Here is a 27,612-nt window from a genome sequence, read left to right as displayed (position 1 = left end):
TTATTTTTAATCATAGTTAATGTACGTTACTATTACTCATTCGTTAATAATACGCAGGCGAGAATATACTGTGACACACCTATGTTTTGGGGGAAAACCTAGCAGTCACACGCTCTTCTTGCTCACATGAGATTAAGTTCTGAATAATTCCGCATTGGAGTGATCCTCACAGGGCTGAGTCACAGCTACAGTGGGTAAAAGGTCTCCCGTTGAGCGCCTGCCACCTCGTCCGCTGGACAGGGGCTTCTCAAACGCTTCAGGTTACTCCGCGCGGCAGCTCAACCCGTTCTCGCAGTATTAAAAAGCGAGATTTATTTTCCAGAAGTGAGCGGCTCAGAATTCAGACATTTGGTGGATCGTGAGTTGGAAATCTTCAGTCACACTGGGGCTATTCTTAAGCCTGAACCACAGGAAACACAGCCACGGCAGAGCCGCAACTGCCCAGCGCAGATTACATGTGTCTGCTGCTGAATCAAAACCACTTCAGAGGAGTGTCTAAACCCCACTCAACTTCCTCCATGCTCGTCATCTGTGGCCTTCAAGTCCATGATTCAGAATTTTAACTTTTCCCTTTTGTAATCACATCTGGCCTATAAGCCGAGCGCTGGAGCGGAGGCTGAATGAAGGCTGGACATGCATTTAATGCCCGCACAACAATTGCATTTCAACGCGGCTTACTTTGTCATCACGCAGCAACAACATCTGCCTTTATTTGGATGAACAGTGTAATCCGGGCTGTCAAACTGGAATCTAACGGAGCCTCGGTATATGTCTGTCTGCTTGTAATGCGAGTCCGGATTCCGGTTGCCATGCTGTTCAGTCGCTGAGCTCTGAAACCGAGACAGAGGCGTGTTGGAACAAGTTTGATAAGGGCTGGAGTCACTGTGCCTGACACACAACACTCCCACTAAGGACACACCACAGCCATTTCTTCATGGCATGCGGCACAGAGTTAAACACAGGGGGGGGGCATCCAAAGGGAATGCTGCCGATCTCGCAGCTCTTTCACAATCCCCGCCGAGGTATTCGAGTGCAGACAGACACGAAAACAGCATTAATCTCGTTCATTATGATGTTGCATAGCAGTGGGTGATTGATTCCGTAACGCGATACGCGTGATGCACTTAGTGAATTTCTCCGTCTAGACGGAGAGGGAAGAAGAAAACACAGAAGTGGGTAAGTGGGTTCAAGGAGAAGGCTCTGTTGCCAACATGCTGCCACTCAAATTCTTAGAGTCCGACACCTGAAGCGATTCTTTTTACAGTATGAATGAACGCAGGTGTGTGTGTGTGTGTGTGTGTGTGTGTGTGTGTGTGTGTGTGTGTGTGTGTGTGTGTGTGTGTGTGTGTGTGTGTGTGTGTGTGTGTGTGTGTGTGTGTGTGTGTAAAAAACGAGTCACCGCCCGATGAAATCACCTGAATAGTGTCACACCATCACCTAGTACCTTTAAAAAATAAAGTAACAATCACATATTTAAACAGTTCCACCTGAGAGGTGTGGAGAGGGCCGTTAAACCCAGGAGCCGCTTATGAAACCGTGCAGCGGGCTCTGAAGTGTGCTGCTGAATTGTGGTCTTTGTGAGCTTAAGCTAGGGTGGATTTTGCCAGCCAGGGAGCGAAACAGACAGGGCCTGTGTTTGACTTGGTCGCTTGCCCGCTTGTGCTCGTTTCACATGTATGGCGCCATGCTTGTGCTACACAGGCAGGCCTGTATGCCGAGGCCAGGGCAGTCGCTAGGAGAGTGGCAGGGGCCCCGACTGGTGCCGGGTGGGTCGGCTTGTGCGGATGTGGACGTTACTTCAGGTGTGAGGAGATTGTTGTTCCATGTTGGGAACAGGCTGATATGTGTGGACTTTTAAATCAGAGAAGCTTTTAGTTTTCATTAAAAAATACTCCTCACAAATGGTGTAAATAGCTTCTTTTTTTTTCAGATATTTCAGATGTTACTAGATAAATGTTTAATTGACTCTTTTTTAGTTTTACCACTAACGGCACAGCCTGTGTCCCAAATACATTTTACGTAGAAAAAGCAGGTTCTGAGTGTGTTCGCACTAAAAAAAAGACTAAATCAATTAGTTAGTGAGTTGCTGACGATGTCCCACAATGCAATGCATGAATAAGTGCAGGAGCTACTCAGAGCTGCACAAAATGAAAATAAATTGAGGATGATGGTGAAAGATCTTGAATTGGCAACAGTTATATTTTATGTTTTAAGTGACATTGTTTTCAAATTGTCATTTTATCCCAGTTCACATGTCTTAATCTCAATATAGATAGTCAAATGAAATAGCATTTTTTATTGATTTATTTTGAAATTCCTCCATCTAAATCTTTTATTTTGTTCTTTACAACTGTCTTCCAGTGCTGTCCATAACTCTTATATCACTTCCTGTTAGCAGAAAATGGAAAAGTAGATTAGCGTCTTGTACAGTAGCTGAAAAGAACTGTATACTTAAAAAATTAGTATACAGTGATTATGAAATATTATGAGTGTTTACTGTAGTATGGAGTTTATTATTTTTCCAGCTTCAATGTTTTTTCTTTCTTTTGTTCTTTACAACTTCATTCAAAGTCAGTTTGATTGATCTTAAACCACTTCTTCTTGGTACAAAATGGAAAAGCAAAGGACTTCTCGCAAAAATGATATACAGCGAACATTGCTCTTTGCTAAATACTACTAAATACTACTGTATGTATGTTTAGTATGTCGTGGGGATAGATACAAAGTGTCACACGAGGCTTTTAATCCCGTCACTGAACAGCCATCAACACTGAACAGATGACATGTCGGAGCTGATCTTTCCTTTTGTGCTGAGTAAAAGGGATCGCTCCTATGTATTCAAGCTAAAATGTCTTTTTCCCCTGAGGAGGTGACACTTCGAGGAGACCTGCTGAGAGGCCTTCCTGTTGGCTGGAACTAGTGGTTATGTGGTGGGGGTGGGGGAGCAGCAATTCTCATTCTCCAACCAAGAAAACAGCTTCTCCCTCTCTTTCTGTCTCCTCTGCAGTCTTCTCTCAAATGGCACAAACTCACTTTCGCCCAGTGAACTTGGCACCTGTGTGACCAGCAACAGCAGAAGAGTTGTTCTAGCAGGGCGGGTCCAAAAAAACACTATTTTTGTAAGCCCTCCCACACCCGTCGTTCTTCCACTCCTGCTCTCCTTACTCAGTTCATAGGCATTCCGATGGTATTTATATTTCCCTCCAGAGCAGGGGGAAGTGGACGAGCCTTCACACAGACATTGGATTCAGCACAGCAAGGTGGGCAGTGCTCCCACAGCTTCCTTGCCATTGGCCCCCCCCTGTGGTCACATGACCTGCAGAGATAGACTGAAGTGTTGGCACTCCTCCCCCTAAGCTCTGCTCTGCCTTCCTCCTCGGCTCACTTTAGGCTTTTTGCGCCTGTATGTGAAGTTTTCTGTTGGTGGGAGAGTGTGTGGGTGAGTGTCTCATCGGCCAGCGGTCAGGGGCTTGTTCGGGGGTACAGTGTTTCAGTTATGTTTCGGGAGCTCCCGGAGTCCACAGGCAGCGAGTGTCTTGGGAGTATGACCCCAGAGACTCAGGACTTCTACCTGAGAATGGACCATCACCGCAGACGCTCCGGGTACCGGCTGGGCAGGATCATTGCCAGGCAGCAACTACTCAAGAAGATCGCTGGAGGTAGGAGAGAGCTCTTTGGATAGAAGTGACAGTTGGGACCGTTGGCCGTTCGGTTGGAAATCAGCCTGTGTTTTTTTGAGACGTGGCTGCAGAGAAAGCTGTGAAGTCTTCTGTTTCAATGACTCCTTCTTTGTCATACCGCCAGGAATGTTAGGAGCAACAGAGAAGCAAGCTGGTAGTCAAAATATGGAGCGAGTGCGATATGATGCATACGTAGAAATATGACAGTATGCGGGACAACCTAGTGCTGAGTGAACGAGGTTGTGTTTGTTTGGGATCAGCTGATTGTCAAATAACAGTTGATATCTCTGGCTTTATTTTCTTGTGCACTCTTTTTCAGATGGAAGTGGAATTCAAAAAAAAATAATTATCTTTGGAAGACAAATATAGTGGTAACTAAGTGTGTGTGTGTGTGTGTGTGTGTGTGTGTGTGTGTGTGTGTGTGTGTGTGTGCAGACAAAGCCACACTTGACCTTCAGCCAATAGGTAGTCAAGAGTGCAGCGGTGGTGAATAATTAGTATTGACTGACTGTAACAAACGCTGATAGGTGATAAGCTATAGGACCAGTTACGTAACACGAGGTTAGCCCACATGTAAACAAGGGATATCAACGAATGTCTCCGGCCTGACAGTTTTACAAGCCCTCAGCTCTTTTGTGGACTGCTGCAGGCAGCCAGGATCTTTCTCCAAGGGCTGTAACCTCTCGCCTTTGCTTTTACCTGGAGATTTAAGGTCCCCGGTCCTGGGAGGGGGGCAGGGCAGCATAACAATAGAGAGGACAAAGCGCTAGCACTCCTGCTCCCTCCTGCAGACGTGAGCGGCCCAACGCCGGATCAAAGGGGGAGGCCGCATTTCCTAACAGAAGACGCTTGATCGTCTTCAGCCATGAGATGCCAACACGCAGCATAGTTGTCCTCTCAGTCACACCAACGAGAGCTTGAGTCACATAATGCAGCCTCTTGTGTGGGCAAGGTTTCCTGTATCACCGCAGAGGACCGAGGCGGCGCGTGAGGCATCATGACGTCATGAAGGATACACAGAGCCTCGCTGTTGGATTGATGCGTGAAGATGTCCCGGAGCTGTGTGTACGTACGCTTGTTTTCGGGAGGAAATCTCCGTGATCTGATGTTTTGCAGACGTGTGCAGTCACGTAACCTGGCATGTGTTTTCAGATTACAGATGTCTGGTAGGACAGCAAACCAACAATTTAGGTGATCTGTGTCAAGGGCAGAAAAGTCATGCACATGTTTGAAGAGGGGTTTTAGGATCAGCTCATTTGATCAGTTTTTACTTGTGTGTTTATTGTCAGATGGGACCTTTAAACACTTTTGACTATCATGGGCTTTGATGGGTGAACTTTTTGATTCATTTGACAGTTTTCACTGTGTGGTTTTAAACTGCTTTGGAAACCAGACATTAAGCTTTGAACGGTTCATCCTCGATATCATAAATTCGTCTTTAATATGCCAATCAAGCTAAATATATGTATTAAATATCCCAACAATCAAATTACTGCAAATGTAGCTGGATGTGTTAAAATGTGAGATGTGCCTAGCTTAACTAACGGAAAACAAAAGGCAGTAAGCTACAGTAAATGTTAACTTTCCAGTGAATTAAGCCCACACAATATTAAGCAGCTTGTTAAAACTTTATTAATGTTCCTCATAAATGGCGGACAATACAATTATCTCCAAGGTAAAAGACTAAAACAAAAAAAGAAAACGCTGTTTTCCACCCATTTTTGTTTTCTGTCTTAAGTGCTATAATTAAGCAAACCTAAGCAACCGTCTAGCCTAATTTTGGTAATTAAAGTTTGCCTTAATTGAGCAATTTTCTTGCGGTGTGTCAGGTTTTCTTCATTTTCCTCAGGAGAGCAGTGTTTCAACCCTAGATGAATCTCATTTCCTCTCATGTCACCCCTTGTGTGATGCGTACATGTCTAAAATACGAGGCACAACAGCGAGGGAGTGTTTCAAGAAACTGGCTGCAGAGCCACAGGATGGATCTCCATGCGTTGCAGTGGCTCCTGCATTCCAGCTGGCCGGCCCTGTTGACATAGCAGGTTGAAAGTGAGAGGGGGCCTTGGTGATGGGCAGAGTTACTCATGTATTGTTTCACCCCGAATTCCAGGGAAGCCTTTGGGGTCTTAGTCATGTTTCCGATTTGATGGCCTTTCAAAGCACCCAGAGCTATGTGTGTGTGTGTGTGTGTGTGTGTGGGTTCTCGTTTAGTCCTCTATGAATAGCTACTGACGAAGTACCAGGACAGACGGGAGACCTACAAGTTCCTGTCTGACCAATGTACCTCATCAGCTTGGACAGTCCATGGATATAAATGCACAGCTGTGTGAAGTCAGTGCTGCACAGTGGGATTGTTGTGCAAGGGAAAGGGCCTGTTTTCGTTGCGGAGGAATGTGTCTCCTTCCCTTAAAATATATTTTGGGGGAGTATTCCAAAGTCCATCACTCTGGCTGGAAACTGTGTTTTTGCAGCTTTCTGCTCTGTCTGCTGCGATTGCTCTTTGCTTGGCCCATCAGATTCTCAGGATTTCTTTCATTTGGTGCTGCTGCTTATGCATGTGTCAAATATACCCTACATTCACACCTGTTTTTTTTTTACACTGTTGAACACATCATTTGTGAGTCAATGACACATTTCTGCCATCATGGAGGAAAATATCTTACATTTTTTTATTTTTCTCTCTCAAATTTTGAACTCTAACTAATTCATTTTTTTGCAATTTCATAGCAAAATTCTCAAATAGATAGTAGGACATAGAAATGTACAGTGCATGTTTGTGCATATATTGCTTTTAAAGGAATTTGTATTTATATTGGGGGCGTTGTTTGTACTTTGCTGTAGTACTGTAGTTTGGGGTGCTGAGTATGGAATTTATTTGTTGGAATATCAGGAAATGTAGGGATGTAGTGAGATGTGTTTCATACACAAAATGGGATTTCAGCAAATCCCAGCATATGAACGAATTATCCTATCGTAACATGTCCTTACATAGTGTAGGACTCACATATTTGTTGTATTAGATGATGGTTTTCAGCCGTTTTCCTTGTGCACCAACCAGACTATTCGCAGATTATTAAGTGTTCCTGTTTAGCCACGGAAAAGTCCTGTAAACTTCGTGGAGGCTCCGGTGGAAACCCTGAGCAGCTGAATGCCACGCCGTGACTAAAAGCTTCCTCGCTGACTGTGGCCGCTTGGTTCTTTTTCCTCACTGTGGTTCGGACAAGAAGCTCTGTCCAGTGTGACCCCTCCGAGTGCCCTTATTCACGGCTTATTGAGCTCGGTGCAGCCGGCGGGCTCCGATCTCTGCCCTGGGAAGGCCATCGGTGCGTTTAGCCGTGGCTGAGGATGTCAGTGCATCTGTTGTCAACTGACACGAGTTATTGCGTGGCAGCTGTGTGCTTATCGTGAATCGGTCTGTGTCCCGGTCTTACAAAGAGTGCCTTCTATTTGGCTGCGTGGGCTGAAAGGCTTTTGTCTTCCAGGTTATCATGCTATCGGCCACATTGGTCCTCCTGCTGCCGTCTGTGTTTGTACTGTTGACTCAGTTCTACGGCGCATGTGCACTAACTGCTTCATACCGTGGTTTTTCAATCCTCTGCGATGTTTCAATGCACTTAGAGAGAAAAGCTACTCAGCGAGAGGCAAAACGTTTCCGAGCAGGATAATAGTGTGCAACACTTACGCACTCGACGATTTGAATCACTTGAGATAGAGAGGACAGGAACACTTCAGCTCATTAAGAGGACAAGCTCTACCCTGGTCCCTCTGTTCCTCTTCTGTATAGCAGATGGATAATTGTTATCTACCAGCTCTGGGTTGTTCTGTCCTTTGAGAAGTTGTAACGGTAAAAAGGCACTTCAAGGTGAGGAATCTAGCCAGGCTCTGTCCTCTCCCGCTCAAGACTGCTCTCTCAAAAGCACTGAATTATTCATCAGCGGTCTGCTTCAAAATGTGGCGCGTTTGATCATCTGTGTGTGAAACAAATATAACTGCTCCCTCATTCAAATGCAGGTTTTGGTGATTAGTGAAGATGTAGCCGTATTCATGAACCGCTCTGTTGTAGATATAATTGCTATGCAGATTTTGTTTGCTACCTTCAGGGGGCAGTAAATAATACTGACAGGGAGCGAAGAAGTAATCCTAAAAATGTGATTAGCTGCTCGTCACCTCTAGCGCTATACCGTCATCACACTCTGACTAATTCAATCTACGGCTTGTGCTCCTGTTTTGTTCTTCAATTATAGAAGGATTCTGTTGAAAAGGTGATACATATGTATTAGTATTTTTGTACACTATTTTCCCACAATGCAATGCACAGAGGAAGCTGCTCACAGCTGGAAAACAATTCAAATAAATTGGAACACAAGGACATGTTGTAGAGGCTCTGTCTATTTGAAGATGACTTGGCAGTGACAGTTTAAAGGGACTGATAGTATTAAATGGAAAAAAATGGAATGCTAAAACAGTTAACTACCACAACTCGTTTTTAATACATACATACTGTATAGCTTTAGTATGTAGTATGGATTGGGGACATGCCGATGTTTGCATGTACTCGTATAATTTCCATGTGTGTATGAATGGGAATGTGATATGTGGGATAAAATGACACTGAAGACAATAAGAAAATAGATTGTCTAATGCCTATCATTACAATTGAGTCCTGATCATTCATGTTGTTAAATCCTACAAATTCTTTGACTAAAGTAGCAACATGTAGCAATTGCAGATCCAACGTTCTCTGAAAATGATTTCTGAAAGGCTTTAGAATGCCTCTTTATAATGCATAAACATGAACAGATACTGTATCATTATATATTCATATTGTAAGAAGTTGTAAGAAAGTTTATATATTGTCTTTCCAACCCTGCTTTGCTGAGCAGGTAAAGAAAAGAAACCATATCTAAGCAAACAAACAGAGCTCATCTGCATATATAAATACCTAGACGGTGAAGAGATTGTATTTGTCTCCAGCTCTGAGTACTTCTGCTTCACTACTGTACATCCCAAAATTCAGCCACTAATCCTGAAGTCAGAATGTACCGACAGTTGGTTGGCAGATGGTATTTCCCCGCCCTGCTGATAAAGAACGAGTAAATGATTCAAGAATTGTTTTAATGTTCGGGAACAAGCTGCCTGAATCCAACCAACGTCTGGTATGTAAAGGTCACATTCATAAAGCTCGTATGTAGACTCCCACTTTCTGCCTCTAGGTGGCAGGCTGAGCTCATGTCCTTCCTGTAAATCGTTCTCCCGCGCATGAATCGCTGTAGTTTAGCTGACAGCTGCCACATGTGCGGGGCTAATCATTCACTAAGAGGAGATTTGAGAAATGCCTCGGCTGCACTGTAACAGGAACGGAAAGTCACATATTAACGGAGCCGTGATGGAAAACTTCTCCTTTTCTCAGGTCTCTTACATTCCACAGATTAGAAAATGCTAATTCACGGAGAAAAAAAAACAACCCCTCATTAACTTAAATCCAGCAAAAAGTACACCGAATATGTTCTGACCCTCTTAAGGTAGCTGCAGCACATGTTTACTGAATACATGAAGCATGTTCAAATTAAGTTCACATTTACATTTTATGACCCAGTGTTTGTCAAACAGATCCAAACGTCCACATGTGTGTATCTAAAGAAAGCAAGGTTTACATACATATCAAAAGACAGTGGAGATAACTGTAAGGTGATGAGTAACATGCCTCAAATGAATTCATATTTATTAGATATCTCTTTCAGTTATTAATTCTTCACTTAAAAGCACGTTAGATAGTGGTTGCTGTGCCTCACATATATTGGACAGTCTGTATCCATCATATAGCCTAGCTAGCCCATTCCCCCCCCCATCTGCATGTACACCAATGCCAGAGTTCAGCACTTGGCTGCCCTCCTGTGGTAGAAATGTACATTACATGTCATTAGCTGGAAAAAGTGACAAGAGGCGCAAAGGCAGCATGCATGCAGGCCACAGACATTCAGCCGCTGTCTCTTCACTTTATAGGCCTTTTAGTCAGGGAGTGACTGTCTGAACACAGCCTGTCATTCATGGCCACGCATGGCAAATTTTCTATTAGTGCTCTGTGTGTGTGTGTGAGGGAGAGACTCCGTGAACGCTCTGATAAAGCAGAACAATCACTTAGCTCTTTCAATGGGTAGCATTCTTGATACGCCGCACCTCATCGAGCAAAACGACACGCGCTGACAGTATCATCGTCTCTGCTGCGACTCACAAGTCTGTTGCATGAGGGCCGCGGGGCTCCCGAGGCAGTCTTGTGGCCGCTCACTTTGATGTCGTTAATTAGGACCAGCGTCCCTAAGGATGGCTCCATGCTTTTATTGTGGAGGTCCTGAGGGGGCTTTCTCACGGTAGGGACCCTTGTTCTGACATTGGCCCCTTCTCTACCCTCTGACTCTCTGAGGCCATTCCCAGAGAAGGAGGGAACCCCACGTAGTCCCCTCTGGGATCCAGTCCAAATGAGCAGGGAGGTGGACCTAATGGAGCTCCGCAGGATTCGACTTCAGAGGAGTTTCTTCTGCAATGTTTTTCTTCTCTTTTACCCATATCCTGTACTTTACAGGGCTGTGGTGGCACATGAAACCTTGTGTGTTGGTTCACACAGTATCTTCGTTCTTATTAGCATCCGCTGAACTCAAAAGGTCTCTCATCATGAGACATTTGATTTGTGTGGGTGCCAGGACACACAAAACATGTGTTGATAGCTTTCCAGTCAGTCTCTTTCCATGTTGGAGTCGAGATTTCACGTCAGTTGGCTGAGTGTTTGTCAGTAATTCATAGTCATCTCCTTTTAGTTGTGTTATACGGCGCTCTCGGAAAACCAAATTACAGTGTTTATATAGGCTATCAAAGGGGGGGTGGGGGGGGAGAACTACAGCCTCACAACCGTATATTACGAGTGGGAAAACAGCATGACATGGCAAGGCATGCCGCCTACTGGGCTTTACATAAGACAAGACATGTATGGACTTCAAATCAGGACAAACACAAACACACAACTCTAAGGACTTGTGATATATGACCACATGGGGCACTGTAGGAGACAACCGTAAAGGAACTGGCATAAAGGACGAGGAGGGAAGATGAGCGGGAAAAAAAAGTCAGATCAGAGACTCGCTGAGAGAGAAGGAGGAAGAAGGAGGGAGGAGATAGAGGGAAGTGGAGAGCTTCAAGGGGATGTTAGTGGATAGAAAACGAAGCTGGGGGAAAGTCAGACAGGGCCAGGGTTGAACTTTCCCATTCTGAAGTCTGTTGGAGCGATACAATAGCTCTCCTGATCTGTTACATTAGGCTGTCTTACTGTTTATATGATTTTGTCGGGTTGCTATCAACTCTGAGGCTCTCACTTTTAATAAAAAATGTTTTATGTATTTTGGAAATAAAACTAAAAACACCATGAAGATAAGAATGGCTATTTGGCTAAAATCAGCATTTCTGCGAGAAGAAATATCATCAGCGATAGCTGGCCCTTTGATGTGTGTTATCGCTGACCAGCCTGCATTAGTCATCCAGCACTGTGTTGTGTATTTATCTGTGGATAGACTGAAAAACCCCCCAACTGAACAACTTTAGCACAGTGATTACTCTGCAAGATCAACACGGGGTTGAAGAAAAAGTCCGGGGGTTTTGGGGAGGCATGCCTGGATGAAATGAAAAAGGAAATCGCCAAAGTTGATGTTTTGTTTTTTTTATCACCAAAGAAAGCATGTCCTTCATAAAGGCCTCCAAGATGGTTGTGAAAACACTTAAACATGCGTGGGAACATGGCTGCAATCCAGTGTCTGGAAGCGTTTAGCTGAAGCACCGGGCCTTGGAAGTCACTGTAGTGTGTATTTCACAGAAAGCGCCGCTGATTTCTGCTCTGCTCGGAGTGGCTGGCGGTGAAGCGGAGGTACACGGGGATCTGGAAATTGCTGAGGCATTCTCCTCCTTCTTCAAGGTTTGGGGTCAGAGGTCCCCTTTCTAGCGAAGGGCACTTCTCTTGAAGTGTCTGCTGGGAAGTCATGTTGCAAAGTGTCCTGTAGTGTGACCAAAGGGGAAGAAGGAGAACACCTGTCCGTGAGGCTGCGGTTCACTCCACACTCCCCTCGCTGGTAGCTGTTTGCTAAGCGTCGCTGGGGAATCAACATGTGGTTGTTAGAACATTTTCTCCAAAGTGAGTGAATGTGAGACGGTGCATTGAGCTGGATGAACCCACAGCAGCGCAAACAGTTTGAACTTTGAAGCCTTGGCTTGTTCAGCATAACCTATTATTTGTCTTCTGGCTGTGACACCCAACCCGATCCAGTGGGCTATCATTGGCCATCATCGAAATATAAGCCTTCGCTCAAAGGCTATTTGTGGTAGGATGAGACCGTGAGCTATTACAATGTCTGCTTTTGACTTGAAGTGATTTTCCGTCATTTCAAATTGTTTACTTGATAATGCTGACCCCACATGGTTCTAACTATAGCCCTCCGTCAAGCAGCGATCCGTCTCGTTGTTGAGTTCTCACAGAGGACTGTGTGAAAGAAATGAATCGGCTTTGTCTTTTATGTAACGAGACCACTGGTAACCAACACTGCTCAGGAATAATGTAGATGAACGTGCAGGTATTTAAATGCTGTCAGTATTCATTAGTGACATGTAAATGCTGCAGAAGCTGGTGTGTTTCCAGACTTGAGAGCGAGACAAAAAGAGAGACAGACGAGAGAGAGAGAGAGAGAGAGAGAGAGAGAGAGAGAGAGAGAGAGAGAGAGAGAGAGAGAGAGAGAGAGAGAGAGAGAGAGAGAGAGTTTGATGGGTTGTTACCCCTGAAGATGAAAGAAGCCTCTCTCTGGGTGTCCTTCAGAGGTGAAGGAGAGTGTTACCACAGCTGTGCTGCCCTTGTTTAAATTCAATACAGGACCTCAAGAGAAAAACACAGCTCCGATGACTTTTGACCCGCAGGCTTTGGCAATGGTCAAACAACAGCAGCTCCCTAGCTCACATTGTCGTGTTATTTACACTCAGAATCAATAAGTTCTTCCTGTGTGTGTGTGTGTGTGTGTGTGTGTGTGTGTGTGTGTGTGTGTGTGTGTGTGCTGCGAAGTGAAAGGTGGACAGACAGTCTTTCACCAGTGGAGTCATTAAAAAAATCCTGCGATTCTTCAACCAGACTGTGTACATACTTAAATCAGTATGTATCTGGGGATCCGGCTTTTAACAGAGAAGACAAAGAACTGGAAGAAGCAAATAATGATGATATGTGCTATAAAAGGCTGATCTGTATTGTATAAAGAGGCTCTTAAATGAATGGTGGATGTCGGTGAAACCCTGGCCTACGCAGCTTCAGAATGCTAATGCCTCCTTGGCACTGTTTTTTTTTTTCTGGACTGGCACTGTGTTTGTCCTCAAGTCCCCGTCCTCCAGGAGGCATTGATGTCTGCTTTGTGCATGCACTTGTTACTGGAGACCTGTGGTCCACTGAAAGGATCTCTCCACAGGTCACTGTGGACCACAGGGCAAATGGCGGCCCAGGATTTGCTAGCTCATTTGTATTTGAAGAAATTTTGCTTTGGTGTCTTAGCAACGCAGCCTAGAGCTGATCATTTTAAATCTGCACCCCGACTGCAGGAGAACAGGTCCCCTGTGTGCCCCACGGGATCAAATGAGGGGGCTGGAAGGCCGTGTGTGATTCAACACCGGCACTCTGTAATTACTCCTGGCCCGCGGAGCCAGCCAGCCCATGTGCCAATCACTGCGTCGAGAAAAAAAAAGTCACATCCACAAAGGCACTGTGTTGTTAGTCACCGTCTGTAGACAGAGACTCTCTTGGATTTAGCCATTGTCCTTTGTCTCAACACCTTGCCGCGGATGATGAGAAAGCTGAGAACCCGAAGACGTTGCCGAGATATTAGCGAGCGGCACCTCCTGTCACGCTGACGATCGGAGCACGTTGTGCCGAGGATGTTGGCGTGTGAGGGACATGTGGGGCTTTGTTAATTAAAACCCGCTCTTGAAAATGGGCAGGCTTTATTCCCACGACATTTGGCGAATCACACGGGGCGCTGCAATATCAATCCACCTTATGCGATGCCGGCATTCCCCTTAGACGACCTGAACTCTCACAGACAGAGAACAGATCTCCTGCGCCTCCTCTATCAGCGGCCGTGTTGCGTCTCCATCTTTTGGCTATTGCTGTTAGGGCTTCCTGTTTGCTCCCCCTGTGCACACTTACCAACGGTGAGACACAAGGAAATGTTCGGCTATTTTGGGCATGAGACATCAGATGTTGTGGTTTTTTTCGGGCAGACTGGGAGAGGGGGCAGTGTGTTTCCCCTGGCTGGCTGTCTGGTCTTTACTTTTTACAGTAAGGCTGACTGCTCACTGTGAGTGGGTGTCTGTATGCAATTAGCATCATAAAGGGAAAGAGAGGCCTCTACCGTGCCTCCCAGCGTGACGACACCTCTCCGCCAGCCACTGGAATCTTTTTTTTTTTCTTTTCTTTTTTTCTTTTTTTTAAATTGCTGGCTCGCTCCGTCTTTCTCCAGGTGTTTTTGGTACATCTCAGTGCTCAGCTATGCTCTGTGTGTGTTTTTTGATTGACATATGCGTCTGGCTGATTCATTCGGTTGTCTCTGCCGTGTGTGTGTGTGTGTGTGTGTGTGTGTGTGTGGGGGGGGGGGGGGGGGGGGTGTGGGGTATGGACAGACACTCTTGTAAGGGTCTCCACTGTGCTTATAAATCCCAGCAGTTTGTTTTAGAGTGCTTTTAAAGCTGGGATATGTGCCGAGTGTATTTATTGTTGAACGGTTTGTTAAGGTGACTAAAGTGGACCGCCTGCGTCATTCTGTCTAGCCGAGTACCCAGCCCTGGCCCCAGTGGGTCAGAAGAGTTGTGTTTTACAAGAGGAAATGGCAGAAACGTCACAAAGCAGCAGGCGCAGCAGCGGTGGGCGACATATGGAATAGTAATTACTCTGTAGGAAATTATGGATGGATGTGATGTCCTTGTGTAATCGTAGCGCCACGGCAAATCTAAGTCATTTCCAGTGCTGCTCATTTTGTCCACAAACTAATAGGTTTTCCTTATACATCATAGATTATTGTGATCTCATTTTTAATGATATAATATAAAATTGGACCGTTACATAAGTCAAATTGTTAAACGGTGTGTTTGCTTATAAGTTTCTTTTAATTGTGATTCAAATTTAATTCATATTTTATTATATTTTACAATATTATTTTATATTTACGTTGTAGCTTGGATGGAAATGGTGAAACTTGCCCAAATATTTGAGAGGCTTTTAGATGTTTTTAACTCAGAAATAACTTACTTAAGATCTATTCTATGATTCTATGATACATAATATATATATATATTTACAATCCCTCATTATTTCTTTGCAAGTTGAGTTTGTTCATTACATTTAAGGATATCTCTTGAAATAAGTTATTCATTGTTTTGTGTCACAGTGACACAGCTGCAGTGCCACTGTCTGATCACACAGATCACACAATTGCTCTCATTCATTGATTTTGCCTCAGACGGAGAGGCTGAGACTGAGGTGAAGCAGACGAATATATCACTCTGACGATGTGAGCGCCGAGTCTTGTGAGCCGAGTGCCTCGGCATGATTCACCGCCGCTGATTGCTGACAGTTGATGTCATGGTTTTCCCCCCAGTTCAGCTGCGTGCGTTTTTTTTTCCATTTCGGTGACCTGCTGGAAAAACATCTGGACTCTGCAAAACCACGCTTCCCTTTTTGTTTGTTTAAATGAAACATTTCCCACGTTAGCGATGACACTTCTCGGATGACATTTTGAAAGATCGTAAAAGCCGACATCGTGCAATCTGGCCAAATCGACTGGAAACAAAGAACACGCATCAGGAAATGGTAGTAAATTTGTCAGGTTTGAAAACAGGGTCTTGAAATACAAGAAAAGTCCCAGAATTCAGAGGAAAGCTTAGATCCTTGCCAAAAAGATGTGCTGAGTGGGGTATAAAAGAGTTGTCGTGGGCAGAGCTGGGTAGGAGGGTCGGGCACAAGAAGCTGCAGGGGGAGGGAGAGGAGGGTGAACGTCAGGGAGCCTGCCACAGAAAGGGGTGGGTTGAAGGAGAGATTTAGTGCTGGGACAGGCACATGGTGGTTGGGGGTAGATGGAAAGAGAAAGGGGAACGAAGGAGCCGTGGATCTGAGTTCAAACTGCAAGCTGTGCTCAGAGAGAGAGCTGGAATGTGGCTCAGCGTGGGAATGAAGATGCTCTGACATGTTGAGAGACTCTTTTAAGTCTTCACGGATATATGAACCACTCTGGCTGTATGATGAAAATATCCCGTAAGTACACAACAATTTGCTCCCCGAAACAAACCGTGGAGTTAGTTGATTGAAGGATTTTTGGAGAGTAGACATATTAAGGCCTGTGCTTCGATGATGACGGTGATGATGATGATGATGATGATGGCTTGTTGTTATTCACCATAAACGTGAATGAATGCATCTGTTTCGTTTAGGGTTTTTGATCAAAAGTGCACTAAAGGAAGGGATTACTGTTAATCACAGAGCTTTGCTTGTCAGACAGATGCAGCTCAGGACAAAAACAAAGCATGCCGTAAAATGCCCGGAAATTTATACCCTTGCAGTTGGGTTGTAAATATTTTGTGAGGGTGGAATGTGAGCTACCTTTTAAAACTGTCATCATTCTGTCAGAGATTGCGAGCGCTGTCCAAGTGTGCCGTATCTTTTCCTGTGGCACTTTGTAACGCGCCATATCTCAGCAACGAATTGCATGACCCCAACGTTCTTGATAGTGAACGTTGCATAAAGTGAACTGTGAAGGAAGGAGTCCCCACCCCCCCCCCCCCCCCCCCACCCCCCCCCCCCACCCTTTGCCACAGATACTTTAGTCGTACACAGCTTTTTGACATTCTGGGCCATTGTGTCACAGCCAAGCGGGGTTTCATCTCTTTGTGCAACTGTAATTTTACACTGTACACAGTTTTAGTGCTGTGGGTTGTGGAGAGCAAACACAAGTTCTCATTCTTTGGCATGATGCCCGCCCAGCCTTTTATCCACAGGAGATTTCCTTAGAGAGAGGATGAGAGGACAGAATGTCTCGGTATCGTGTTACAGAATGCCAAACAGAGAGGAATTCCCAGCTCGTGTTACTTTGCTCCCAGTGGTGCAACCTGCGGCTATGGGACACAAGAGGACCTTGCAGCGCCCTCACTGTGTGCCGCAGTTGAATAATAAAGGCCTGATATTATCCACCTGGGAGGGAAGCCTAGATGCATGGAGAGCATTTAGCTCCTGGTGATACAGGTGGGAACAGGGCAGCAGCAGAGGCTCCTGGCACATGTTGACTCAACTGCTGGTTACGGGGGTAAACAGTTGAGCTTTTCTTTTTTTTTTTTTTTGCCATCCAAGGACACAGGGAACTGTTAATATTTATTCAGTTGTTGGTCAGCCTGAAGACCAAAGTCACTTTTCATTGATTTCTCTGCGACACAGACGTGAAGCAGCACAGGTGAGTCCTGGATAAACAGTGTTTTTGACCACAACAAAAAAAAAAAAGAAAGAAAAACAGGTGATAGCAGTATCTTCACTGCAAGGTTACAGTCGCTGTAATTGCACAGTATTGTGTGATGAATGGCCGCGGTTCATGTTTCAGCCGTAGTGTGACAGGCACAGACAGGGAGTGGAACTGAGACCTCAGATGTGTGATGGGAGAGCGCCGTGTTACCCGTAGGTGCAGCTTATGTGTAACTTTTCTCGGACGTGATGTTTAAATGCTCCTGGAATTTTGAGCATTGTGGAAAGCTGGCTAAATCACAGGTATGTGTCTGAGAATAAGAGGCAGCGGGAAATGAATTAGTTGTCTGGCTTTTAAAGGAGCACTGGAAGTCGTAAGAATATTTTCGTGTTAGATTGAAAGTCTTGGCTTTAAAGATATGTGTGTTAAATGATTGATGATATTTACCACATTGTGATTCCTAATTCTCAATAATGTAGTTGTAGAGTGACTGACTCGGCATAGTTAATGATGGAAATAACTGCGTGTGTAGTTTGCTACAGAATACCCTGCTCGTGTTTTTTCAGATTTTTAAAGTAGATGGGTTTTTTTAGGGCTACAACCAACACTTATCATTTTATCTATCACTTATTTTTTTCAATAAATATATCAATTGTTTAAAACATCAGGAAATAGTATAAAAAAAGTCTTCAAATTTAGATGTTTATCATAGAGAACTGAGGAAACCACAACACCAGAACAGGCAAGAAATTATCAAAACTATTCATCAATTATGAAAATCGTTCCTGATAATGTTCTGTTGATTGATTAGTTGACTAATTGTTTTGGCTCTAATTTTGTTAAAAGTGAGGGAAAACTGTGTCCACATATATTCAAAGAGTAAATTAATATGACACTATATTTTGTTTTGTTAATCCTGTTGTTTTATTTAGCTATTTATTGAACATAATTACACATTTCCTTTTCATTTTTTATCTGAAAGCAGATTGTTTACTGTAGCACCGGTGTGTCAGACAGCACGTCTCACTGAGGCGGTAAATGGCACCCGACTCTATTAGCATTAATGGAAAGGTGCCAACGGTCTGTTTCCTCTGCTTGTCATCAGCGGCTCTGAAGCCTGCAGACGGCGAGCTCCGTCGGTCAGCAGGACCAGCATGTGATCCTGACCGCTGTGCTTATTTCTTTATCTGAGAGACGGTATGATAGCTTTTTGTAGAACGCAAGGAGTCACGAGGGGACTGTGATAAAGACATTTGTGTCATTCTTTTCATTTTGTTGTTGTCCTGTGGTTTACGCTTGACTTTATCTCTGGCTCTATATGCAGACTGTTTGTTTTTAAAAATCTATTTGACCTTCATTTAAAGTCGTCAGTTTCTTCTCATAACACACGTGTTGACTTTGAAGTAAAGCAGACTTGGTGATATAAGGTCCAGTGTTGTTTCATGTGAGTGAGCTGGGATGCCTCCATCCAAGCAGACTGACCTGCAGCGTCGTCATCACATCCACGCTGTCTCACAATAATCAGACGGGGGGCTTTCAGTTTGACCATCCTCCAGGTCTGTCCTTCCTTAAAGTCTGTTGTGTTTGGAGGGTTCCAGGTGCCGAGCGGCTTCTACGGCATTGGTTGAAGCACCAGTGGGTTTTTGTCAAAATGAAATTGACCTAATGTGGTTGAGTTTCACTTTTCTATCCCTGTTTTAACACGCGCACTTTCTTGTGTTTCAGAAATCGAGGCGAAAGAGGCGTGCGACTGGCTGCGGGCAGCAGGATTTCCCCAGTATGCTCAACTCTTTGAGGGTAATAAAAAGCACTCAGTCTACTCCCACACACATTCATCACAAAGGGGGGGGGGGGGGGGGGGGAGTTGTTTGGTTAAAAGATAGAGATTAAGGAAGTAGCACACCAATAAAAGGGCTCTGTGATAAACCAAAAATAGCATTTTTATTTGGGCTTTTTATTTTTATTTTTTTATATCTGTTGTGAAACGAAACACTGTTAAAGCTTGAATGTCAGATAACGAGTGAATCATGGTGCACAGAGTCATCCGGTCAGTCACCCTAGTCCTCAACACTTTACACAAAACCATGTATTCATTGACTGCATAGTGCGCCTCTTTTACACAACTGTCCTCAGGCTGCCTCGCAGCTCCATTCTGATCCCCAGACACCACAAAACAAGCGGAACATCAGCAGCTTTTAAAAGTCTAATCTTGGCCCGAGCTACGGTTACAACATAAACATGTCCTCTGTGCTTAAAGACTGAAGTCATGGGAAGAACTGGGTTTTATCTGAGCTCAAAGTAGCTCTGCTCCCTCAGATCTTTGTGTCAAGGCCAGACTTTTCATGCGCTTCGGAGCAATATATTTGTTTGCCGACAGTTTGAAGATAGTTGTAACGGAGCTCGAGCAATGTGCGCCGATAATGGCTGATGGAGTGCAGAGCAGATAACGCGGGATCATGTTTGAGAAGGAACATTAATGATGAAATCTGTTATTAGGACATCCTCATGTTTCAAAGCCTACAGTGCATCTGAATGTCTGCCCTCTTAAAAGAACAGGCCGAGCCTTGTTGAGCGTTCACCGCTGCTTCTGCTTTTCATAAAAAGTTAACGACTTCACATGAATGCGGTGGAATGTTAGATTCAGAGGGTCTGGATTCGGTCTCTTAAGTTATGTAAGAGGAGGCCCATACCCAGAGAAAGACGTAATGCCTGCACAAGCCTGAGCGCTGTTATTTGGGCAAATTCTGTCTCTGCTCATTAGCATCACATACAAAAGTCTGATGGTCTCCCGGCATTCAATGCACTTTTGGAAAGAATGTGGTTTCCAGATCTTTATTTCCATTCATTCAATCCATGGATGACACTTTCTCTAATGTCTGTTTGGTTTTGTTTTTTCTTCTTCAGATTCCCAGTTTCCCATTGACATCACTCCTGTGAAAAGAGATCATGACTTTCTGGACAAAGATCTTGTGGAACCTCTGTGCAGGTAACCAGATGTTTATGATGATTGACATTGAAAAAAGAGTGAGTCGTCTATGAGTCAATGCCACAAATCATTTCCTCGCCCCAAGGAGGAGGAACGTTGTGGAAATCCCTACATGATCTTGAGAGTGAAAACCGATCTCATCATGTTGAAAGCATATTTTCATATATTTGGCTATAAAGAGTCTCGTGAGGATAAGAAGATTAAACGTATTAAATCAGGACATCAGTTCATAGAGACCGTCCTCTGTCAGGGCTGAACTATAGGACTGATTTAATAAACACCCATTAACTGCAATTGCAGGAGCATTGGCGAAAACCTTCTCTTAAAGATGTCTCTCTCACGTAGCTCCATGTGTTTTTTCACACTTTGCCAGACAGTATTAAGAATATAAAAGTGCACTAATTGAACAACTGGTGGTTGCACATCGCCCCCTTGTAGAGCAAGACGGCTCATGTACTTTTTCAAGCCGAGATGAAAACGGCACTTCAGTTACCACAGTAACCGCGGCAACCATCCCGAGAGGCAGGCAGGAGGAGCATGAGGGTCGCTTCGCACGGCTCAATATACTGTGACTCTAAACAACCCTAAAGCAACTCATCTAAATTCCAAACTAGCCACGGGATAAATAGAAGACAATTGGAAACAGTTCCACCTCCAATGGGATTTTGCCCGCGACTTCCCAGCATCTCTATGGTAACATAAGGGTGTCTTTGTTGTTAGTTACGCCACTACAGTCTAGTGTGCGCAAAAATAAATACCACCCAACATACTGCGGGTGTCTTTGAACTGAAACTGAAAGATATCTCATGTATGTGAGTGCTCTCTCTGATCCCCGGCTAAGCAGCCTCCTATTTTAGCGACCGCATTCAAAGCTCTTTAGGCCTGTGGAATAAAGGGCCCCCCAACTTAGAAATCCCGCTTTCCGCTGGGTCCCACTGTCTACAGTAACAATCATGAGAACTCTGTGTGTGGCTAACCCCTGTTGTCTATAGCACTGGGGGATAGTTACAGCCTCCATCTGAGGCCATTCACTGTCACAACAATACTGTCAGTCTGTAAAAAAAAAAAGACTGTTGGCAATATCTGGAGCTTGTTATTATCATACCACAAGAGTTACTTTTTGTCTAAAGCCAAGTCACAGTGAGCTGGAGTGTGTTTTGTCATGCCGTCATCTTTTCCCCCATGCTTTTGCTGGTTCATGTACATTTTTAGTTCTGTCCCTTTTATATATATCCCAGTTTGCACACCCACAAAACCTCTAACCACCAAGCACATGCGCCAAGGCGTAGGCTGTAGGTTTGATTCCAAATATTGAAAACATGACTTTGCTTCCCTGACAACTGAGTTCAGGATTCAAACTGCATGTTTGTGTTCGTCTTGTCGGACGCAACTAGAATCTAAAAACCCTCAAAATTATGAACGGATCAGATGATTAGCATGCCAAGTGCAAAATAGCATGGAAGACTGGTGCATCTGTAAGATCTTCAGAAAAATAGGCTGTGATTGGAACATAAATCTAGCTAATCCGTTGGTTTACCTTTTTAAATTTGCCCGTCTTCAAACTACTGCAAACCACTTTTCAAGCCACAATCACTTAAATCCAATGCTGAGAGAAAGATAGCAGAGCAACCACCCATTACCGGTGTCCATTAGGTTCAGGATACTGTGGAACGGACAAACTGAATTTTCCTCTGAGTCTGGTTGTACATCCAGACCAGACGCTGATCTGGTTAACACTTAAATAGCAAACGGAATGGGATTTAGCTCTGAAGTGGTCATTAGGAAGCTATTCTGGTGTTTGTTCAGAACAGCTTTCATCGTCAGGCCATTTTACAGCTGGTACAAAACCCATATGTCACCTGACTTATCCTTTTAATGTTATTTTTTTCCTATTTTTTATATTTCCATTTCAACTTGTCTTGTTGATTTGTTTATCTGATTTATTTCATTGCAGTCCTAACATGTTTTTTTTTTTTATTCCTGGTTCAACCATGTAAAGTACTCTGTAAGTTTGTTGTGAAAGGTGCAGCATAAATGAAGTTTATTATCATTATTATTTCTTTCAGGCGACTCAACACCTTGAACAAGTGTGCCTCTATGAAACTTGACGTGAACCTTCCGAAAAAGAAAGTAAGTGTGGACTATTCATTACATGCTTCAATGTGAAAAGGATGCTCTTGTAGTCTTTAGCTTTTTAAGGTGGATTTTTTTTGTATGAAAAGTGCAACACGATGACAAGACCTCGCCCTAAAAAAAACACATATTTACAAAATATTGATGATTCAGAAGGTAGGAAAACAAATTCAGCGAAGAGAGTGGGTGTCATGTCTGAAATACAGCACTGTGTATGTACCCATGAGGGTTTGTTGTGTTATGTAACCCCCTAGAAAACGTCAATGCCTTTGTAAAGAATGGTATTTTCTTACAAAGATTGCCTTAAGTTATGCACATACTCCCTGCACCAACGCAAATATAATGCAGGAATCTAGGTTTTATCCCTTTAACTTAGATTCAATGCTATTTGAGATTGTACCATTGTTGAATTCATGCCTATTGAGTGGGATTGCTTGTTATCTGTTCCCAATTTGGAATGTAGCCCGCTGGCTTATAGGAATGATTTTTTTTTTTTTTTCCAGCCTTGGTCTATTTATGGAACAGTCTTCAAGTCAAAGGAATCATTTGTCTTGTGTTATAGCACTGTTGGCCGATTGTATAATGTTATTTATGTTATCCTCTCGCTATTTCCTGTTTAACTGTTCCTTGTGACATGGAAGAGATGATTTGCGTGACACTATATAGGCCTTACCTTACAAGCCAGCTGTTGTTGTGAATGGTTTTTCTACTCACGACAGGACAAATGTACAGCTTATCTTTTGTGGAAAAATGTGAAAATATGCAACAGCCGTAAAGTCATTATATGTCAATCTCAATCACTGTATGTGCATTTTTTTATTTAATTGTATTTATTATAATTTAATTGGGTAGTTATGAGGAGACCTATATAATATTATATAACATTAATTCCTACAAAGAAGATTCAAAATACCAAATGAATTCATATAGGCCAGAGTAATTAATGTAGCATGATTTGTTTTTTCCCCCAGAGTGAAGACTCTGATGAAGAAGACCTGTTTGCTATCAGTGACAAATGGACTTTTGAGTGGAGCAGCCGGCGTTGGTCCAGGTTACAGGACATTGACTGTCTGCTGGGAAACCACGGAGAGGGTCAGCCCTGCAGGGACGACGTGCCTCTGAGAACCACCACCAGCAGCGAGAGTGTTCTGACGGACATCTCGGAGCCGGAGATCTCTTCTCTGCACAGTGAGAGCAGCGAGGGCAGCGGCCACAGGGGCCTCAGCACCGAGGACTCCGACTGCTCCAACCGCACCGGCTCCGATTCTGCAGCAATGCCAGACTCTACTTCGCTCACGATGCCCCACATCCACAAAGAAATTGCTCACTACAGCTCACTACCCGACAAGCACGGCAAGACAAGCCGCATCCGTGCCAAAGACTTCCTGAAGCGCATGGAGACGTTGCGCTCCCGAGGAACTTTGGGAAGGGGTCGTAAGACGTTGGTCATCAGCTCTCCGGTGCTTCAGCAGGAGGCCCAGGCACTGAAGACGCTGCAGTGTGTCGAAATCACAAACGGAGATGGCGGGGCTCCAGAAATACCGTCCAACAAAGCTCTGCCGTCCCAGTCCGGTAGTGAGGGTAGCAGCCATTCTAGCGGCAGCGCTGTCAGCACCCCGAGCCTGAAAGAGCGTAATCCCCACCGGGCTGACCACAAGCGCAGCGGCATGTATTTAGAGGACATAGACATCTTCTCAGGCACCCAAGTGAATGAAGTCGCAGAACAAAACCGCAGGAATGAATTCTGCTCCTATGAAGACCTGGTGGTCCACATTCCCAAAGACCACAAGCCAGGAACCTTCCCCAAAGCACTGTCCATAGAGAGCCTGTCCCCAACCAATGGGGCTTCTATCAACTGGCACACAGGCAGCATGCACTTGGACTCCCCACTGATTTCATGTAGGAAGGAATCGAGGCCTGTCACCCAGTGCTGCTCCAGAGGCAGCCGCATCAGTGTGTACGATAACGTCCCTGGCTCGCATCTGTACGCCAGCACTGGAGACCTGATAGACCTGGAGAAGGAGGACCTGTTCCCTCACCTGGATGATATCTTGCTGCATGTCAATGGTCTACAGCAGATAGTGGACCACTGGTCTAAGAATGTGTTGCCCGTCAGTGAAGGGTTGGCGCAGGTGGACGGCGAGAGGGAACATACAGTAGGCCTTCAGTCCTCGAGTCAGATCACATTGGACTTTGAGGGAAATTCTGTCACAGAAAGCCAGATCACACCTAGTTATGGGGACAGAGACAGAGTATCACTCGCAGAGACAGAATCCACAATCCTCAGGGAAAGGAGGGACTCTGGAGTAGGTGCTTCACTCACAAGACCTAACCGGTAAGACTCATGGAATCCTATTAAAAGTGCTGAACCCTAGTTTAAGTTATTCTCTGAACAAAAAGAAAAATGAGATTTTTTTCATTTCTTCATTCATCTTTTATGGCATTAGGTTACGATGGCCCAGCTTTCAGATATCTAATCGCCTTAGTCACTCAGTGGCATCACTGCAGATCACCAACCAGTCAGCGGGCCAGCTGAGTTTGCTGCAGAAGTTTTCTCTGCTGCGCCTTACTGCAACCATGGAGAAGTACTCAATGTCCAACAAGCATGGCTGGACCTGGTAAGTCTAATTTTAACTTCCAAGATCCACTTGAGTTTCTTTATTAGTGAAAGCTCCATTTATCATCTTTAAACTGATTTGGTATGTGACAATATTTGCTCAAATTATTATATTCGTAGTGTGTCCAGTATGGTATGAATAGGCCTTCATGAATTACTGTGGAGTCACGGATGTTGTGTCGATGTCTCTCCTAGGTCGGTGCCAAAGTTTATGAAGAGAATGAAGGTACCAGACTATAAGGATAAGAATGTGTTCGGAGTGCCTCTGATAGTGCATGTGCAGCGCTCTGGACAGCCGTTGCCCCTCGGCCTGCAGCAGGCCCTGCGGTACCTGAGGAGCCAGTGTCTTGACCAGGTCAGCCACAGTACGCAGACTCTCACGCTGCTTTTGATAATAATGAGCGGAACTGCTGTGCAGTGGAGATGTACGTGTCGCTGCCAGCTGTCATGTTAATAATATAACACCTCTGTTTTTCCTCCAGGTGGGTCTCTTTCGTAAATCAGGGGTGAAGTCTCGAATTCAAGCTCTCAGGCAGATGAATGAGAATTCTCCAGACAATGTGAACTATGAGGATCAGTCTGCTTATGATGTGGCTGACATGGTGAAGCAGTTCTTCAGAGATCTACCTGAGCCTCTGCTTACCAGCAAGCTGGGGGAGACCTTCCTCCATATCTACCAATGTAAGGACATGGCTGTTTGCTTGTCTTTTGTCCCACGGCGGGTTTTAATTCTATTCTCTCAATTGGTTTTGTTTAAACTGGGATGGCACTGTGACATTGCACCTGAACTAACATAGAGTGCATGTGGCTGCGTGAGGATGCAATTTCAAATCTAGTAAATGACCTTTTGACGTTTCATGATTGCTTTTCTGTGGAAATAACAGAAATCAATTGTCTCGTGTGTGCAGATGTGCCGAAGGACCAAAGGTTGCAAGCTGTCCAGGCGGCCATCATGCTGATGTCAGATGAAAACCGAGAGGTGCTGCAGACTTTGCTCTGTTTCCTCAGCGATGTCACTTCTTCTGTGGAGGAGAACCAGATGACGCCCATGAACATCGCCGTGTGCCTGGCTCCCTCCCTCTTCCACCTCAACATCCTCAAGAAAGACAATCTCTCGCCAAGGTGCTTTTTTTTCTTGTGTTAGTTAGTGATTTTGGGGCAGCAACATTGTCCATCATTAACTAATGAGCAAGACATGCATGCTTTCTATTAACTCCTGCATGATTATCTTCTCCTACTCCATAAAATGGGTTACAGAGTTTTTTGAAACCCTTAGGGGTGCAATAGATTACTCTCTTTCTGGGCCACTTTTGAAAGGACATGGCATAAAAGCTCAGTGTTTTATGAGATCATGCTGTGTACAAACAAAGCAAAGCTCTCTAATTTAGCGTGTTGAAATTGTTGCTAAAGGGATCAAAGGGGTTTCCTGCAGAGAGGAGGAAGGGTTTATAGACTGTGTTTTGTGGAGACATTGACCCGGGGACTCTGCTGGCCTAATACGTTTTCTTTCCCCACAATCCACAGGGCCATGCAGAAGAAGTATGCCACTGGCAGACCAGACCAGAAGGATCTGAATGAAAACTTAGCAGCAACACAGGGTCTTGCTCATATGATCATAGAGTGCAACCGTCTCTTTGAGGTACGAGAGCCTGTAGTTGAGATGATGCAAGAATTTTAAGCCTGGATGCAATATCCACATGCCTCCCTTCTGTGAATCTTGCCTCATGCTTTTATGCACCCATTAGATCCCTCATGAGATGGTTACTCAGTCGCGTAATTCATACGTGGAGGCTGACTTGCATGCACCAACAATTGATGAGCTGTGCAAGCATCTGGAGGATGGCGACGGAATGTACCAAACTCACTTGGAGGGGAGACTTCAGAGCCAGCTCAAAGAGGCCCGGGAGAAGTCCAAATACTGGGTGTCCTGCAGCAGCTCTGATAACACAGAGCTCTACTACAAGAAGGTTGGTGTTCCTCCTTTGATTGTGGCGTTAGTTTGGGATTGCTTCATATATGACAGTATATCAAAATAATCACAATGTCCCTTATCAACTCCGAAGATGAAATACAAAAACAGAATTTAACATTATAACAAGCAAAGCTTGAATTCTCAAAAATAGATCTTGGTTTCAGATCCACAAGTTAACGTGATGGTTTTTGTGTGGCCCGTCCAGGTGGGAGATGGGAACCCTTTGAGACGCTGGCGAGTGTCCGTGGAGGTGGAAGCCCCGCCGTCTGTAGTTTTGAACCGTGTGCTACGAGAGCGCCACCTGTGGGATGTGGACCTGCTGCAGTGGAAAGTGTGTGAGACACTGGACAAGCAGACGGAGGTGTTTCAGTACGTCCTCAATCGCATGCCCCCTCATCCCAGCAGGGACTTTGTAGTACTCAGGTGAGTGGTGATACGAAGAAAACACTAAGCAACGTGTTGTCCTTTTGTTTGGAAGAAGCCATAATGTATTTTCTGTTAGGGTACATACTCAATCTCTTTCTGTTTATTCAAGATCATGGAGGACCGACTTGCCCAAAGGCGCCTGCTCCCTGGTTTCTGTGTCAGTAGAGCATGAGGATTGTCCTCCTGTTGGAGGGGTACGAGCTATAGTCCTGGAGTCCAACTACCTGCTGGAGCCCTGCGGCTCAGGAAAGTCCAGACTAACTCACATCTGCAGAGTGGACTTGAAG

At 44.6% G+C, this 27,612-nt stretch overlaps 1 protein-coding gene across 5 annotated transcripts in view; it reads left to right on the top strand.

The window, feature by feature from the left end:
- Positions 1–27,612, top strand: part of stard13b (StAR related lipid transfer domain containing 13b) — a 69,361-nt gene that overhangs the window by 40,695 nt on the left and 1,054 nt on the right. For 3 of the 5 annotated variants that reach the window (XM_068714915.1, XM_068714924.1, XM_068714941.1), the window contains 12 exons: positions 18,917–18,988; positions 20,096–20,177; positions 22,244–22,307; positions 23,282–24,645; positions 24,758–24,928; positions 25,123–25,282; positions 25,410–25,608; positions 25,836–26,049; positions 26,452–26,566; positions 26,673–26,894; positions 27,105–27,322; positions 27,435–27,611. In XM_068714915.1, the coding sequence (XP_068571016.1) occupies positions 18,917–18,988; positions 20,096–20,177; positions 22,244–22,307; positions 23,282–24,645; positions 24,758–24,928; positions 25,123–25,282; positions 25,410–25,608; positions 25,836–26,049; positions 26,452–26,566; positions 26,673–26,894; positions 27,105–27,322; positions 27,435–27,611 (3,058 nt within the window). Of the gene's footprint in view, positions 1–3,455; positions 3,660–15,763; positions 15,997–18,916; positions 18,989–20,095; positions 20,178–22,243; positions 22,308–23,281; positions 24,646–24,757; positions 24,929–25,122; positions 25,283–25,409; positions 25,609–25,835; positions 26,050–26,451; positions 26,567–26,672; positions 26,895–27,104; positions 27,323–27,434; position 27,612 lie in introns of those variants that run through there. The other 2 variants (XM_068714933.1, XM_068714950.1) reach the window with 2 other exon arrangements.

The sequence above is a fragment of the Cebidichthys violaceus genome, unplaced genomic scaffold, assembly GCF_023349555.1.
Source record: "Cebidichthys violaceus isolate CVI_PGR_0920_01 unplaced genomic scaffold, fCebVio1.0.p SCAF_1, whole genome shotgun sequence".
Taxonomy (NCBI): Eukaryota; Metazoa; Chordata; class Actinopteri; order Perciformes; family Stichaeidae; genus Cebidichthys; species Cebidichthys violaceus.
The sequence above is the reverse complement of the archived record's forward strand: the minus strand, read 5'-3'. Positions and strand labels throughout refer to the sequence as shown.